The following is a 16,024-nucleotide window of genomic DNA, read 5'->3' on the forward strand; positions in this document are numbered from 1 at the left end:
TAAGGGGTAAGTGAGGTGGATGTGAGCTAATAGTAAGACCGGAGTCCTAGTCAGCGAAACTCACACTTTCATGCCAGACCAGAATGATACCGAGGACTTATGGTCCCAAGTATATACGATACAGCTCCGCACATGTTTTCCTATTCAACCACTGTTAAACCGTATGTTTCCAGTATGTATGACGCGGAACGGTCAGGCAGCGGGGACGTACGTTTGGGAGCCGTTTCCTCTGTTCAATGATCGCAAGATTCATTAGTAATTATCCAGTTTGTCGCGTAGATAAAACGCAGGCTGTAAGTGAGAGGTGAAAGGGCGGCGGTCGTACCGATGCTAGTAGCTTTGCGGATGTTGACCGTAAGGTCTGCTTCGGTTCTATAGGAACATGTGAGCTACATCTGAGCAAACAGCGATATTCAAACGAGTCCTATCTCGTTCTAGCCGGCGCTGCTTACCTGCTCATTGCTGCGGTTCTTGTAGATGGGCCGTAACCAAAGGACATTTATGGTAGCAATCGGGCGACGGAGGGGGTCAGCAACGGGCGCAGAGCTCGTTGAACCGAGAGAAAGCCGATGCCTGGCAGCAGTCAAGCTCTGCGAACGAGAGTAAATAGAGCCTATCCGTCCAATGGACCAGTTGCTGTTGTTATTGTTCGGCGGGTGTTTGGTGAATGTCGATGGCTTTTGGCTTTTGGAGGAGGCAGCGATGTTTCCATGGGCGTTCGTCGTCACCGTCTTGGCACGCGACCCTAACTAGTTGGTTGATTTGACAGGCAACGCAATACAGAGTGGCTGGTGAGATATTGATAGCAACCACATTTAATGAGTATGGATAGATGGATTTACGGATAGATGGGTGAAGATGAGAGACAGCTGAATATAACAGTCTATTGAAATAGTTCCCTTTTTAACGCCAGCCCGAACGCCGGAGATATATATACATTGAAGCAGAACACCAAATAGACGATGGCAACGCCAGCCTCTGGGGAATTGGTAGGATATAGATAGTACCTGGATGCATACAAATAGGTGATAAAACTCTTACCTAGTCGAATTTCAGATGATCCAGCCGTTTTGACGGTCGATGTACAGATAGCTCTGACGGTGAGGATATAGATTCAGTAGCCGACATTGAGGAGTCCTGGAAGTCCATGAGCACCTCATTTGACCACGCATCTGGCACATCGTCGCTCTCGTCTACTTTGCCTCTGGCACCATGGCTCTCCTTGGATGGGCTGCTGGGCTCTGATCCAACCGGCGCCTTGATGACAAGTATCTCCTGGCTCTTGGTGTCCTGGTCCAACATTGAATCATGTCTCTTTGGCACCTGCACCTTGGGTTCAGACCTCGTGGGCTCAATTACTGATTGAGACCGCTCTGGTACTGGAGACGGGGTAACAGGCTTCCGTTTGGGCATTGCTATGGAGCCAAAGTTGAATCTTCCGGGTGACGGAAGGGGCGTGCCTGGAGGCGGAAGAGGCCGACCACGGCCAACGGGATGGTCAGGGACTTCGCCTGGTCTAGGGCCGTGGTCGTTGCGGGTGAGCACACTTAAACCCCATTTTTTAGCAGCTGCAGCAGCACTTCCAATGGACAGCATTGCTTGACGTGGCTCGAATGGACCAGGGGCCAGGCTCGGAGATGCATTTGCACTCTTAGACGACTGGGTACTCTCCGCCAACATAGAGTTGCTTCGACTACTCCTGCTGTCGCTCGTAGAAGCTGCATCGGTGCCGTGGTCAGAAAGAGATCTCGATAGGGGAGGAGCCGCGTTACTGGTATCAGCCGCGGGAGAGGGCACATCCCTGGGTTCACTTTGTTGAGTAATAGAAATGGAGGGTGAGAATATAGAAGAGCCTGTTGTGGCCGGTGAGAAGGAAAGAGACCGAGTAGATCGATGTTTAGAAGCGCTATGGGCTGCTTTCTCCGGGATATCTGGAAGCGAGGATGGACGGAAATCCGTTTCCTGTGTTTCTGGCTTCTCGGGCGCTTCTTTCTCATTCAACGGGTCTGCAAAGGCCTGGTAGAGAGTATCCTGAGACGGTGTATCAGTGACACAAGCGGAAGTCTCATGCTCCTCCGTATTCGCCTCCTGTGTTTCAGGGGTGCTGGTGCCTGCCGGCTCTTCTTTCTCAGGAGCCCTCTCGGGCTGTTGATCTGACTCCTTGTCAGAAGTGGTCTCTGTATCGACTGTAGCCCGTGGTGGTTCAGCCTTCCGAGTCTCTTCCCAGATACCACCACGGAAATACTGCTCCTCTGTATTCAGGAACGGAATATCGTCCCAGAACGGCTGGACCAGGGTTTCAGCAACGACTTCTCTGATTCTGCTTTCAATTGCGCGCAAGATAATGCCGTATGTGATCTGTCTTGAACTAACAACTGGTTCTATGGCCATCTCCATGGCGGGCATCGTATCGAACGAGATCCATAGCCGGTTGCTGGGAGGCGGTTTAAAGCGTACTAAAATGTGGCCTTTCAGCTTCTTCAGCATCACTGATAGAACAAGATCAACCTCTCGCGGCTTGAATCTCGTTCCAAGGTCAATTCGAGCTGTAGCCGCAATTTCTACACGAAATTTTCCGCTGTAGTTGATATCTGCCTCGACGCAACAATCGCCGTTGACTGTGAGGTCTTTCAGGCGTGGATTCGTAATGAGCGGCGCACCTTCACCAGAATGAATGGTCTGGAGTTTGAGCTTTGTTATGAAATTGGGTTTATTCACCCTCGAAATCTTTTTGGTTATCTTGCTCCGAATAAGCTGTTCCAGCTCCGGGGTCTTGTACATGGCTAGAAACAGCCTGCCGATCAAGGCATTGAACCACCGGGTCTGAAGATGTTCCTCTGACGAATGCAAGCGCTGGACAAGAGTCACCATGTCCTGTGTAGCAAACTGTCGAGGCGTAGGAGGGGAGCCAATTGAGTTAGGAGCCCTGTCCAAATTGTTCAGAATGGCAAAGTAGAAATCTTCCTTTTCAGACAAGTTCTCGGAAAACAAGTAGAACGGCAACGTAGGGGGTCGAGGACCAGGGATATTTTCACCCTCGTCCTTTCTCGACAGGCAGATGGCATTCCTCTTTATCCAAAGCTCTCCTTCAGGTATTGGTTCACCACCGCCGTATATGCTAACATTGTGATGTGCAAGAGATATGACGTATCGAACCTCGATCTGCTCGGCGTCATCGTACAGCATAAGGTGTCCATGACTAGGAAAGTAATTAGTAGGATCCTTACTAGCACTTCATCACACCAAAAGGAGCATCAATCCTACCGCAGTATAACGTAAAATACATTCCTAGCCTTTCTAGCGTTCCTCCCGTTGGCCCTGTTCGCATCCAGCGTAGGCGCCTGTCTGCGGTCAAAGATGCTTCGATAAACGCTCTGGTAAACACTGGGACTCTCAGTAGCAATGACCTCCCCAGCCGGAGTCGTACGTTCAGGCGGCTTCCCGTTCACTCCTCCGGGCACGTATTCTCTGCACACGGCGAAGTAACCAGCTGCTACATCCGCCTCGCGAGCTCGCTGGAACTTCTCCGCCAGCTCCGCCGTGCGGGTGTTAAGAAGGCTGTACTGGTCATCTCCCTTTCGCTCGAGGCCGCCCGGGTCTGCATTCTCTGGCCTTGACTCGCTGTCTGGTGGGCCGGGGAGGGTGAGGTATGCATAGAGGACGAGCAAGCTGAGCAGCAGCGGAATGAAGGTAAGCCCACCAAGAACGTAGACGAGGAGAAATGCGCTGAAAGGCCCCATGAGGTTCTTTTAGCGAGCGCAGGGATGGGTCCTCGCCATCAGAGAGAACGCACAGCAAGCAGACGGAGGCTCTTTTACCATCGGAATGCGGATGGTTGCGTGGTGTAACAGCTTGCTTGACGGCGTTGTTGTTGGTCTTGATAGCAACGACTTATCGGCAAGATCTCCAATATACGTGGTCAACACGAGAAGTACCAGTACTCATATCAACGCTTTATACACATAGGAGTACAAGTATAGATACTTCCTGCACTCGGTTAGCCTATTACGTCGTTTGGTGGATAAGAGTGACTTCGAGATACTTCCTTTACGCCTAAAAAACTGTGATATAAAAGTAGCATTTGGTATCCATTTTTTCATACATCAAAACAACAAACACAAAATACAACATTATTAATAAATAATATTATTATCATATCATTTGAAAGAGAAGAGAGATCCTAAGGGAAAGACCTGAAGAGATCGGCTACCTTGTCAATGGGAGCAGCCAGCAGTCCCACAGCGGTTTCAAATGGCGGCTTGTTCGGCGCACTGGGATGAGACCGCGTAGGGACAAACATCTTTGTCCGCTCAAAGGAGGTCGCCATCTGGTCGCTCTCCTCGGGATCCAGCTTCTCCTCGATCTTGACTAGGTCGATGCTCTCTTCCTCCTTGATGTGGTCGGACAGGTTGCCCATTAGCCCCTTGATCAGATCCATGAAGTTGGGATCCGTCGCATCCGTTCCCTGAAACACCTTCAGTTGCTCCTTGACCTGTTCATTCCGTTAGCATTGTCACTGAAGTAAAGGAGTAGACATACGAGCTGGTGCTCCTTTCTGTCCTTCTCCGTCAGCTTAGTGCCTTCGTCGCCCATAACACGCTCCATGGCAGGATACAGGACCAGCTCCTCGCCTACGGAGTGACGGGCGAGCTCCCAGACAAACGCATTCTGGTACTTGGTCTTCTCACCCGGGTCGACAGAGTTGATGATGATCTGGTAGTATTGCTCCAGCTCACGGTGGTCTTTCTTGATGGCGTCTGAGATCTTGTTCTGCATGGCTGATGATGTAGAGAAGTAAGCCAGTGCTGGACGGCGAGATAATGGGATAGCAGCTCTGGGTGTAGAGGTCCTCAGAGACGGTATTACGGTCCTTGAAACTCGCAAACAATTCATTGAGGAGCTATAGATTTGGGAATTGAAGCAATTGGGCCCTCCTCCTGTGCTATGCAGTCAGGAGCTTGTATATATAGCCAATGAAGCTCTCCAGGGAGAAAACAAGGTAAAAACGTCATAAGCCGTCATCGCCTATCACACAGCATGTAAATACGGAATGGTCAGCATCAACCGCCACTTAAGGCGAAGAGTAACTAGCTCTTAGACATTGCTATTGGAGAAGTTTATTAGGCTGCGGAGGAGGAGTGAGGTGTTCGTAGATAGATGCATTCATAGCATAGACGGTTTAGTAATTAAAGGCTGTTTTGGTAGTTGATATCACACCAAAGAGACAATCCAAACTCCTCGAACGTCCATCCTCACCCATCCGGGGTATACCAAATATGTACAGAAGCATATTAAATATCGAGTATGATGATGATGACGATGCTGCTTTCCGGTCCAGCAAAAGAGATGTAACAAGAGAGAGAATGAGTGAAATTCAAAAAAAAAAAAAAAAAAAAAAAAAAAAAAAAAAAAAAAAAAAAAATGAATAAAAAGAAGCCAGACAGCCAACCGACGCCCTCAATTGTCTCGTTTCAATAATGTCTTATCTCAAAGGCTGGATCAAGACCGACGGGGCTTTCCGGTAGGCTGGTCGGCTGGTAACTCGATGGGCTCAGTCTGCTGCACTCTTGCGACCGGTAGCTCCGACGGAGGAGCTTCATGTCGGGGACTCTCAACCGACTCGAGCTCCGGCGTCCCTCCGTCGCCCATCAGCTCGTGTGCTCGTTCCTCTTCCTTCTCTCGTCGCTGCTCTTCGCCGGGTAGTGGTTCCTTGTCGTCTCCCCACGTATCCGTCGGAGCATCAGTATCAGCGGTACCGGGACCGGTACTATTATTACCACCTGTGGAGGCAGAGTCCGCTCGGGTCCGTCTCTTTCGTCTTTGACTGCGGAGGAACAGCAATGTCCCTGCAATGATGGCGAGTAGCACCGCAACGCTAACGCCTACGCCTATGCCAGCCTTGTCGACAGTCGACAAGCCCGTCTTGTCCTTGATGGGTGACTGTGCGGGCGTCGAGGTCGCGCTGGCGGATCCCATGCTTCTTAGGGCCGTGACAGACACCCCGATAGGTTTGGGGCTTAATGTCGAGTTGTCCGTCTCGTTCGCACGGCCGATCAGCAGACCGTTTTCGTCCAAGAAGAAGCCCGCTCTGTCGATGCAGCAGGTTCTGTTGTCGTCGCAGCAATAGCTGCCACTGGAAGGACCAGTTTGTTCACACACCACTGCTCGGGGCAGGACAGGTGAGTCTTTATTATCTACGTTCACACTTATCAATATATAGGGTCTAAACTTTTTCATCAAACATGAGGGATGATGTAGAAAAGGCTCGGGAAGAATGGGAGCCAATGGAGACCTACCATACAGGCATACCTGGGCGCAGCTGTTTGTCCACGGCTTGTATGCGCAGGGGGCCCTAATAAGCGTCTTGGGATCCTCCTTTGAAGTGCAAAGGCGATCTGGACGGCACTGCTCAATTGTCTCGCAGCAGGAATCTGAGTCGGGGCACTTGACATAATTCGGATACTCCCTCTTGCTATCATAGCTGTAGCAAGTTATCTTTTCGTGCTTCTCCCTGTCACCGGCTACGCCGTCGACGCCGCTGGTGCTGGAAAGGGGCAGTTCCATTCTCTGGGTTAAACGAGAGACTGAAGGAAGAAGATATTGCGTCTAAAAGAAACCACCCCTTTCGCAGCCTGGCAAGATAACAAACATCAAGAAAGAGAGATTGGAACTGAAGAGGGCAGAGAATTAATTTCTCTGCACAATCTTCCCCCGTCCATTTCCAACTCTTTCTTCTTTGACCGTTTACTGGGGTTGGTGGCCAATGATTACTATCCAAGCCACCGGGGGGATCACTGACTAATCGATCCTCCGCACTATTAGAGTCAAGGAATCCTCTATCTTGTTGGCGATAGATCTATTGATGAACCTGATCTGTCGATATATGAGTATCTGTGCATCTCAAAGCGGAGTTGATGTATAGATGAAAGTGTTGATGCTGATGCCCTGGAGTTGATGTCTGGAGTAGCCATACGATGTCGATGGAGTACGAGCTGAGCTTGAATGGACCAACCCTATCCAAATGTCCTTTCCCCGTCTCCGTCTCAGGGACCACCAACGGTGGAACCAACGCCGTTTAGCGAGATCCAGACTGCAGCCCAGCGCCCAACTGGCTCTTGTTTTCGCCCTTAAACCTGGCTGACCGCTTCGGGCACAGTCTTAACCCTGCAAGTTATGTAACTCGCGCATTCATTTTAGTTTCCTTCTTCCGAGGGAGCTGAAAAAGTTGTTTATAGTTAGCTCACGCTCAACCATGGGAACATCCGCAGGGTGCCGCCACTCGACTAACACCCGTATGCAAGGCTAGCCTGTAAACTCCATCCTGGGTCAGCATAAAAGTGGACAAACAATCAAAGTGCCGGCCCACCTCTCTCCGTGTGAATATAGGCTGACCGTCATGGGTACATCGAGTGTGACCTGCAGCTCCTGCATCTCCCTCCCACCCGCTCGCTGTCCGTCTCGCTGTCACTCTGCCTCTCCTTTGCCCCTGGACAACCAACCGGGTCGCTGCTCAGAGATAGCCGGTCGAAAACTTGAGTCGCTTCTGTTGAGTAACCCCCCGGCGATCAGTCGCATCCCACTTCTCATGTAGGCTCGTAGACTTTCGCCGCTGCTGTCGCCGTCTTGTCTGCTGTCGTCGACTTTTTTCTTCGTTTCGTCTTCGTTTGCTCGTCGTTCGTTGCTTTTTTGATATCCCTCGGTCGATGCTGACTCAGCACTGCTGACCAATCACGGGGCTTCCCTCCACCTCCGAACTTCTTTTTCGACCTTAAAACAACAAAAGGACGACAACGAGAAGCAGCAGAAGCCAGACAAAAGGCCTGGCAAAGGGGCTGCAGAAAAGACAAAAAAAGACGAAGAAGCGACAGTGCTTGTGTGGCAGTCAGGGCTGGCTGTGGCAGGGCGTCTTTACTGCAACAAACATCCGATTCTCACGGCCGACCAAGATACCACAACTCGTGTATATATAACTCAATTCTCCTATAGCCAAACTGCATGCACCCTCCAGTCTGCCTGTTCACAGCCGAATTCACTGCCAGAGACACTGCGGAGTACCGACGAGACCGATATCACGATCAGACTGTTGCAACTGCGACGAGGAGCCATGACCTCGTAGCCCGTTCACTGCAGCTGGCATGTAGGACCTCCCACACAAAACAATGCTTGGATGATCATCTCCCATCCTCCTCAGATGAGCAATCCGTACTCACAGCCACCGACTGGCCTTTCTGACCAGCAGACGGCTCGTATGGCCTTGCAACAACAAGCTCGATCGGGACCGGGGAGTGATCTTGGGAGAGGACTCGGGCCAGGACGACACGGAGGACCTGGAGAGCCAGGCACAAATGCGAGTCCTGTCATTGATCTGACGGGGAGCAACGACGAGGATGATGAGGACCTGGAGTCCAGTCGGCCTTCGAAGAGGTTGCGCATCGATACAAAAGGACATGATGAGATTGCGAGGATTCTGAATGCTGGCGTGCGCTTGGTTCAAGGAGCAAGCGACGATGTGAACGATGGAAAGAATGCTGAAGTTACGGACCAAAATATACCGTTTGTTGAGATTGAGAGGCCTCCAGCGTCATTTCAAGATCAGCTGGCGTACATTTCGGTAGATGGAGGTGGTCAGCAGCCGCAATCTTCATCCTCTCCTTTACCCCTGCCCCCTCGACCGCGAAGGAGTCTGTTCATGCGAGACAAGACAGAAACCGCCCCTGAAGACGATGAACAGGAATATATGGCAGTCCAGACCACCCCATATACTATGGAGAAGCCTGCTGCTGCTGCTAGACTCGCAGATAATAGTACGTCATTTCCTATCCATCATGACTCCACAGTGTTTACAAGACAAAGCTAACAACCACCAGCCATCCTCGACTTCCATCCGTGGACTGGGAATCACCCAGAAGATGCTCTCAACGAACAAACCGCCAAACAAGGCTTCTATGACCGTATTCAGCTGTCCCAGAACGAAAGTAATACCGCACGCCCATCTCTATACGCTCACTTTAAGAACCCCAATGGTCTCAAAGCGCTTTCCCATATATTCGCTGCTGCCCTTAAACGAAGGCAAGCCATGACGAAAGTCACGCCAAACTCAACGTTCAAACCACCACCGCGTGTTACACTTACCGACAACAAACGTGAAGCCTGGCTGCGAGATCTGGCTAACCCATCCGTACCCCTCAGGCGGCTCAGCAGAACCATACCTCACGGTATTCGTGGCAAGATATTGCTGGACCAGTGTCTAGGGAAGAACATACCTATTGGCCGCGCAATCTGGCTGGCCAAGTGTGTAGGCGCTAATGAAATACGGGCGTTCAAACGGAAAGGGACGGCAGCTACCATCGCAAGCGGACTTGAAACGAAATGGGTAAAGGACTGGACTGGGAGTGTGCAGCAGTTCTTGGAAGGAGTGGTGCAATCGCATGAAGACGCCGGGTGGATTGAGAACCAGGCTTATGCGTATGTTTGCTTTCTTTTCTTTTTTTCTGACTTCTCTAACATCCGTTTTTTGATATTCGTTGCTGACGTATCATAGCATGAGATTGTCTGGTCGTCTATTCTTGGAACAACTGCTTGACCAGGATGCATACCTCGAATGGTTTCTCGGCTCACTGCATGCATCTAACCTGGATATGTTACTTGTCTGGTTGTCAACTATTGGTGTTTACTGGAAGAATCTCACCAGTTATCGAAAACGAGGTAGACGTCTGGCGCAGACCCTACTCGATAAGCTAGCATGGGTATGTCACTCCTCTTTTAGTTAATGCATATGGATGCAATTTTACTAATGATACTCCTAGGCTCTGAATGTTAACCGTTCTGCAGTCCTTAATCCCCTAATCACACGCCTCCAATCACTTATCCGTTCATTCATCACCTCTTATCCATCGTCCTTTATTCTTCCCTTGACTTGGTCTCAACACCAGAAAGCTCTGACTGCATGCTTCAACACCACCGTTCCCCTAGAGACAGCGATACTCGCTCAACTCATTGCACGAAATGCTCGTCTATCCAGAATCTCTCCTCAGTCCGCTATAAACTCCCCTCAGTCTATCCCACGACCAGCCCCACAACAACTAATATCCCTCCTTGACGCCCCATGTGCATCTAACGGTTTCCCTCTCCTTGCTGCAAAATGTCTTGCTCTCCCACTAGATCACAGAACACTGATACATACACTCCTGGAATGGTCCTCTACCCCTTTCAGATACGGATGTGCACGAATCTATGCCTCTGCTCGACTACTTCGCCGTTGGAGGAAGCTCTCGATCGATACTGATGCACACATACTCTCGTTCTTAGCTGAGAATAGCAAATATAGCGCCCGCCAGCTCGACAATGCCTACCATCTCGTCTCGGAACTGGTACGGTCCCATTCCTTTTCCGTTGGCAAGTACTTGGAATGGCTTATGGCAAGAGGCGCGGTGAGATGTCCTGAAATGTCTGGTCAGTATCTGACAGCTGACGTAGAACTTCTACGACATCTTCCGTCAAGTAGACTTCCAGAGCATATCTGGAATCTACGCAACACTTTGCTCTCTAGAGCGGGCGTGTCAGTCGATGCTGAGGCGAGGCAAATACGCCAAATCAAGACTGACCTGTTGCAAAGGCATTCCGACATTTTTGTTGGGCATGTTGGTACTATTGACACTGAGATGATGGATGGTGACATCGACTGGGCTAGTCTTTCCTGGACTGTCAAGTCGGAAATTTCACATTGGATTCGAGAGCAGGTTGCATTAAAACTTCGAGCCCAGGCTCAAGTTCAAAATCAACCTTCCGGTAATGCAACCGCTCAAGAAACAGCGTCCATGATAAAGCCAGGCCAGTTTTACTTTCTGCGATACATCCTAGAGCGCATGGGTGATTTCTCGATCCTCGCTGATGTTCTCAAACTCCTCTCCCAATCATCCAATCCTACCGTCTTAGCTTCCGTGACAGATACCTTGAACCACCATTTACCATCTTTCACTGCCATCGGCGCAACAATGGATCTCCTTCAAAGCTTTGCCATCACCTACTCAAAACTCAGCAAAACTGAAGCGCACGTTCAAGATTTGATAGTTTCTCTGCTTGACGTTGCTATTGTCATCCCATCAGAAGCCTCTACTGTTGCTGTCCTGCGCCGCGACCTAGCGCGCTACGACAAGAAGTCGGCCATGGCTGCCTCATCGCCAGTATCAGAACATATGGCTGACACCCTCAACCCCGTCAACCCTACCTTTGGTGGGATGCTTGACCAGCTTCTTGCTTCAGGGAATTGTATGGACGACGCTACACTCATGCGTATATTTGACTTGCTTATTCAGAAGCTTGAGACAGGCAAGGCGGATATCAGCATCACATCCAGCGAGGCAGCGCGATATCTTGCACAACTACGTTTGTTCAATCCCAAGACTTTTGATGGGCTTATGATCAAGCGTGTGATTGGGATGATACACACTTCTCCAAGACCAAAACTGTCCCACTTTCTGCCACCGCTCATCGGAGTCGGCTGCATCACTCTTCCGGCGTTTTTTGGTTTGGTGAAAAGGCTTCTCCTTGATGCCGATAAGACTGGGGAGAATAATATACCTGATGTTTTGCACCTCAGATTGGACATGTTGAGCGTTCTAGCCCTAGGGACAACCGACCAAAACACAGTACCAGACCTTGTAAGTAAATTTACCTGCTAGTAATCCTAATATCCCCTACTGACTCGCCGTTAGGTATTCTACCGCTTCAAGATCTCACGCCAGGAGTTCGTTCAGAAACACTGTTGTATCATCGTCAGCGCTATACGCGATGCTGTAATGGATGCGTCTGCAAACCATTCTGCCGCCGATGCCTCTCTTCATGAACAGTGGAACAAGGCTGTTTTCCCACTTCTTTGCGAGATAATGGTTCGACATTCTAGCCTCGCAAGGGATGAATGTGTCAAATGGGTGACAGAGAAGTTCCCAACGGGATTACGCCTACTTACTCAGACGCTAGACAGTCTTCTTGGGGTGGAGCCAGGCAATGGTAATCTTGACATTCTGCCATTGGCCAACGGCGATGATGCCGGAGATGCTAATTTGCACGCAGATCCTCATCGTGCTTCGCCCAGCGCCCAGTCGGTTCAGCAGCAAGCGTCGGATACTATCCATCGCATTGATGACTTCTCCTTACCATTCTGTCTTATCAAGCTGCAACTCCTACTTGTGGAAACAGATGCAGCTGGAAAGGAGAATGTCCTTGATCCTATCTTTTCTGCGGCTGAAACGGATGTGAAGAAGGGGTTATCTCAATGGGTGGAGGTTATCACTGTTCTAGATGACGAAGGAAGACGACAGGTAAGCTGACGAGATATTCCATATTGCAAAAAGACACCTGCTAACCATCCTTCAGCTCCAACAAAAGGCAGAGAACAAACTTCTATCACTATTCATTACATCTGCCTCCTCGTCCTCGACGGGCAATAGCGATGATGGACCGGCACCTCATGAGCTTGGATTGGTATACCTACGCATAATTGAGGAGCTGGCATCCAAAACACCAAATGAAAACGTTTCTTCCACAACCGGCAGCGCCCTGTTGGAAAGAATGAATCTTTTGCTTCAGCGGATAGCGTTTCTGTCAAAGGTTAAGTCTACAGATTCGAATTCCACTATCATCGCTCAGCGTAATGAAGGTGGCATGATTGGAATATGGATTTACATCCTCCTTCGTCTTGTGGCCTTGTACCGCTCATTTTTCAATGTTGAACGTGCCTCAAAGACAGATCTCTCAGACCAAACTCGCCTCCTGCTAAGTATTTGCTACATGGCATTTACTCCAGCCTTCATGCAGGTACTCTCGCATACCACTAACCTTCCTCCCACTCCCACTGGCAAATACGCCCACCTTCAAAGAACGGTGCCAGGAAACTGGAATAGCATACGAATATATACTATTGACGTTGCGACTATCTTGGTCGATACCCTCCCTGATGAAGCCCGCATACAGTGTGCACGTTTTCTCCGTGATCGGTCCCCCCTCTTCCAGCAGCAACAAGATAGCCGTCTTCTATATCTTTTTGGCCCTATGCCCGATCCGCAAGCCAGCCCCATCAGCCCTTCGACTGGCACCACAACCTCCAGTGCGCCACCTCCCGGCTCATCACCTCTAAATACCCAAAGCCTTGCAGCGCAGGGCTCATCTGCTCAACCTCCTCAACCTCCGCATCCAACCAACCCATCTATCCCCACCGTCGAAGAAACAACCTCACCTATTCAAAACTTCCGATTCCAGCAGGGCAATCGAGTCATCGGTCCATGCCCTCCGAGAACATGGGAAATGATTGAAGAATCCGCCCCTGTTGTCGGCGTGAATGACACAGCGCTCAACCTTTCATACTTCGGCGCACGCCTGGTCAGAGCAGGACTAAAATGAAAGGCCGATATCCTCCCACAATCAATAACCAATCTACTCAACCACATGAAACTCGCCTAGAGGTCTTCACTTCAAGTGACATCATACCCATCAGCTTGATTTTGGTTTTCTGTTCCTTTTTTCCCCGTCGAATACTTCAACGTTTTTATATCATTCCATGAGATATGCGAGCATTTACTTGGATACCAATTTGCTTCTCCTATCAGCGACTGCACCACATTACTTACCTCTCAGGCTATTTTTAACACATCCAGCTTACCCATTTCACTTCATATATCTTTTAACGAATAATAACGAGCATCTCTTATTGCTTTTTGTTTGGAGCTCTCTCAGCGGTGGACGGATGGACGGACGTCGGATATTGTTTTTTTGCCTATATTTTCTATCATCCTGTTTGTATCACGGACTGCATTTATTATCGGATGTCGGAAATTGAAGTCGTCTCTGCCCGTTAAGTTGTCTACTCATTGTCGGTCATTTTTGATATCCCCCCCTTTTCCCAGCTTCCTGCATTTTATCAGCTGCCGCTTTTGCCGACTTCGCTTATATATGTTTCGGACACCTATTGTATATACTGGCCATCAAGTGTATACAATGGAATTCATTAAGCTGCCTTCAAAATTACTTAATATCTTGTATCTTTTTGCATAGATAGTAAGTAAATGCCGCCGTCTCCGCTGCTTGGGGTAAGATCTTATCTGATGAGATAATGCATATCACGTGATAGCTATAAATTTGGGGCAGCTTCGAGAGCTTCAAAGCAACGCAAGGAAGCAACACAGCGACAGCCAGATTCTTTATAGCGGAACAGAGAGGGCAAGAGAGGGGTTATTTTGCTCTTCATAGCAATGAACGGAGCCTGCTGAGAGTGCGCTAGTATATAATTGCCAGCTGCTGCTGCTGAGATAATACCGGCGCCATGTTAGCCACTGCAGTGCGCATGTCCAAGGGAGGGCCAGGCTTCTTCCGCAAGACGGCAGATGAACTGAGCCGGGCGACACGAATAGGTATGGCCATGGCATTCATTGAATTTGTGTATTTATATCCGAATACTGGTAGATGATGGTGGCTAACTGATCGTTTCGTGCAGCATGGAAGCTCGAAGGTCTGGACATCGCCAAAGACCAATACCATTTACTTGACTTCTCGAAGGAAGAGACGGTGCGAGGATGCAAGACCATGGCGGATCGAGCGGTTGGCGGATACAGTACGGCCAACCTGGATTATGTTCCTGCAGACCCGGAGACGAAGACGCCAGCCCACGCCCGATTCCACGGCTCGATATCGACGAAACTGCCGAAGGACTGGAGGGTACAGAGAACTGGTACGTTGATGAGGATGTTGTCAGGACGTTGGCAAGACGTTGTCAGGATGTTGTTAGGAGGGTATGCTTATGGTTGCCTACTTCGTTTAGGATACGCGGCGTTTAGAAACCAGGACCGAGGGTTCTGGCTGATGGGCAGACTGTACTGGGACGTCGACCCGTACACATACCTGGCTCTGCGAGTAAAGTCAGACGGAAGACGGTACACGGTGAACGTACAGACGGATTCGATCGTTGAGTCGGACATCCATCAGCACCGGCTGTTTACTCGACACCACCGACTGCTCAACCGCGCTGAAAACCACCTTACATCCTCCACGATTACTCCCGAAGAAACGCTCTCCGAGCCGGCATCCGAATCCGACTTTCCATCCACATCTACATCCTCGCCGCCCCGAATACCAGCCGCACTAGCGGACTTTGCCCCTGCGGAAGACGAATCCAACAACAATACTACAACTACATCAGCATCGTATATAACCAACCCTCAACCAGGCTCAACAGGCTGGGAGACAATACTGATCCGGTGGTCAGACTTTGTGCGAACAAACTTAGGCACCGTGGTCGAGCCGCAGACGGGCCTGCTGCAGCAGCGGGTGAAGTCCATTGGCATCGGACTGACGGATCGAGTGGAAGGACCGTACGATCTGCGCATTCACCGGATGTGGGCGACCAACGGACTGAGCGGCGAGGAGCTGGAGGAAGAACGGCGGATATGTGGAGAAGACGCAGTTTATACTTCAGCTCCAGCACGCCCAAGCCCACGCCCTGCTGGCTCTGTGGCGGCGGGCGGTCCAGCCTCGAAAGAAGCGAAGGTTGAGGCAGCGGCTGAGCAGTCGGAGTCTGGCCATGTCGATGATGACGATCACTCGTCGCTGGTGGAAAGGGAGTCCAAGGGCTTGGATCGGTTTAAGGATCTCAAGGGATTCCAGAAGAAATGACGATGCATTAGTTCTTAAAGCCCAACGCTAGAGACTGTCAGCTGTTGATGATAACCTGTTTCCCGGAGATTATGCAGCCAATGGAAGGTCTTCTGGGTCGTACAATGGCTGACGCAGGAGTAGATTTTTGACAGGCGTACAACCATAGAAAAAGACGTAGTTTTATGACTCGTGAAGTAAACAAATAACCAACTAAATAACTGATAGCTAGTAAGGTAGTTACCTGACACACAAAATACCTGAACTTTTCCTCCAGAACCAAAGTTATTAACCGTGTGAGCTCAGAATCCTGCCGGGGAGTAGTCGTGAAAAATGCAAGACAGTTGCTCTTTTAACTCCTTCCCATCTCCATATATTAACC

General features: G+C 50.0%; 6 protein-coding genes across 6 annotated transcripts; 3 read left to right on the forward strand and 3 right to left on the reverse strand.

Annotated features, from left to right (window-relative positions):
* Positions 1-725: 725 nt before the first annotated feature.
* On the reverse strand, positions 726-4,123 carry TERG_02411 (uncharacterized protein). Its single transcript, XM_003237647.2, has 2 exons — positions 3,265-4,123; positions 726-3,199 (listed from the first exon to the last, which is right to left on the reverse strand). Exons 1-2 carry the CDS (start codon positions 3,738-3,740, stop codon positions 1,042-1,044), a joined length of 2,634 nt encoding a protein of 877 aa, XP_003237695.1. The 5' UTR covers positions 3,741-4,123; the 3' UTR covers positions 726-1,041.
* Positions 4,124-4,180: 57 nt separating this feature from the next.
* TERG_02412 (uncharacterized protein) lies at positions 4,181-4,776 on the reverse strand (the record flags this gene model as incomplete). The annotated part of the gene is made up of 2 exons (XM_003237648.1): positions 4,181-4,492; positions 4,540-4,776. 2 exons carry the CDS (start codon positions 4,774-4,776, stop codon positions 4,181-4,183), a joined length of 549 nt encoding a protein of 182 aa, XP_003237696.1.
* A 723-nt stretch (positions 4,777-5,499) lies between these two features.
* Positions 5,500-6,564, reverse strand: TERG_02413 (uncharacterized protein; the record flags this gene model as incomplete). The annotated part of the gene is made up of 2 exons (XM_003237649.1): positions 5,500-6,194; positions 6,297-6,564. The coding sequence occupies 2 exons, from the start codon at positions 6,562-6,564 to the stop codon at positions 5,500-5,502; spliced, it is 963 nt and encodes a 320-aa protein (XP_003237697.1).
* Positions 6,565-8,191: 1,627 nt separating this feature from the next.
* TERG_11844 (uncharacterized protein) lies at positions 8,192-11,681 on the forward strand (the record flags this gene model as incomplete). The annotated part of the gene is made up of 4 exons (XM_003237650.2): positions 8,192-8,804; positions 8,868-9,465; positions 9,542-9,746; positions 9,807-11,681. 4 exons carry the CDS (start codon positions 8,192-8,194, stop codon positions 11,679-11,681), a joined length of 3,291 nt encoding a protein of 1,096 aa, XP_003237698.2.
* Positions 11,682-11,798: 117 nt separating this feature from the next.
* TERG_11845 (uncharacterized protein) lies at positions 11,799-13,398 on the forward strand (the record flags this gene model as incomplete). Its single annotated transcript, XM_047750894.1, has 2 exons — positions 11,799-12,320; positions 12,376-13,398. 2 exons carry the CDS (start codon positions 11,799-11,801, stop codon positions 13,396-13,398), a joined length of 1,545 nt encoding a protein of 514 aa, XP_047605654.1.
* A 919-nt stretch (positions 13,399-14,317) lies between these two features.
* On the forward strand, positions 14,318-15,663 carry TERG_02415 (uncharacterized protein; the record flags this gene model as incomplete). The annotated part of the gene is made up of 3 exons (XM_003237651.1): positions 14,318-14,405; positions 14,489-14,722; positions 14,813-15,663. 3 exons carry the CDS (start codon positions 14,318-14,320, stop codon positions 15,661-15,663), a joined length of 1,173 nt encoding a protein of 390 aa, XP_003237699.1.
* Between the last annotated feature and the right edge of the window lie 361 nt (positions 15,664-16,024).

Source organism: Trichophyton rubrum (genome assembly GCF_000151425.1).
Source record: "Trichophyton rubrum CBS 118892 genomic scaffold supercont2.2, whole genome shotgun sequence".
NCBI lineage: Eukaryota > Fungi > Ascomycota > Eurotiomycetes > Onygenales > Arthrodermataceae > Trichophyton > Trichophyton rubrum.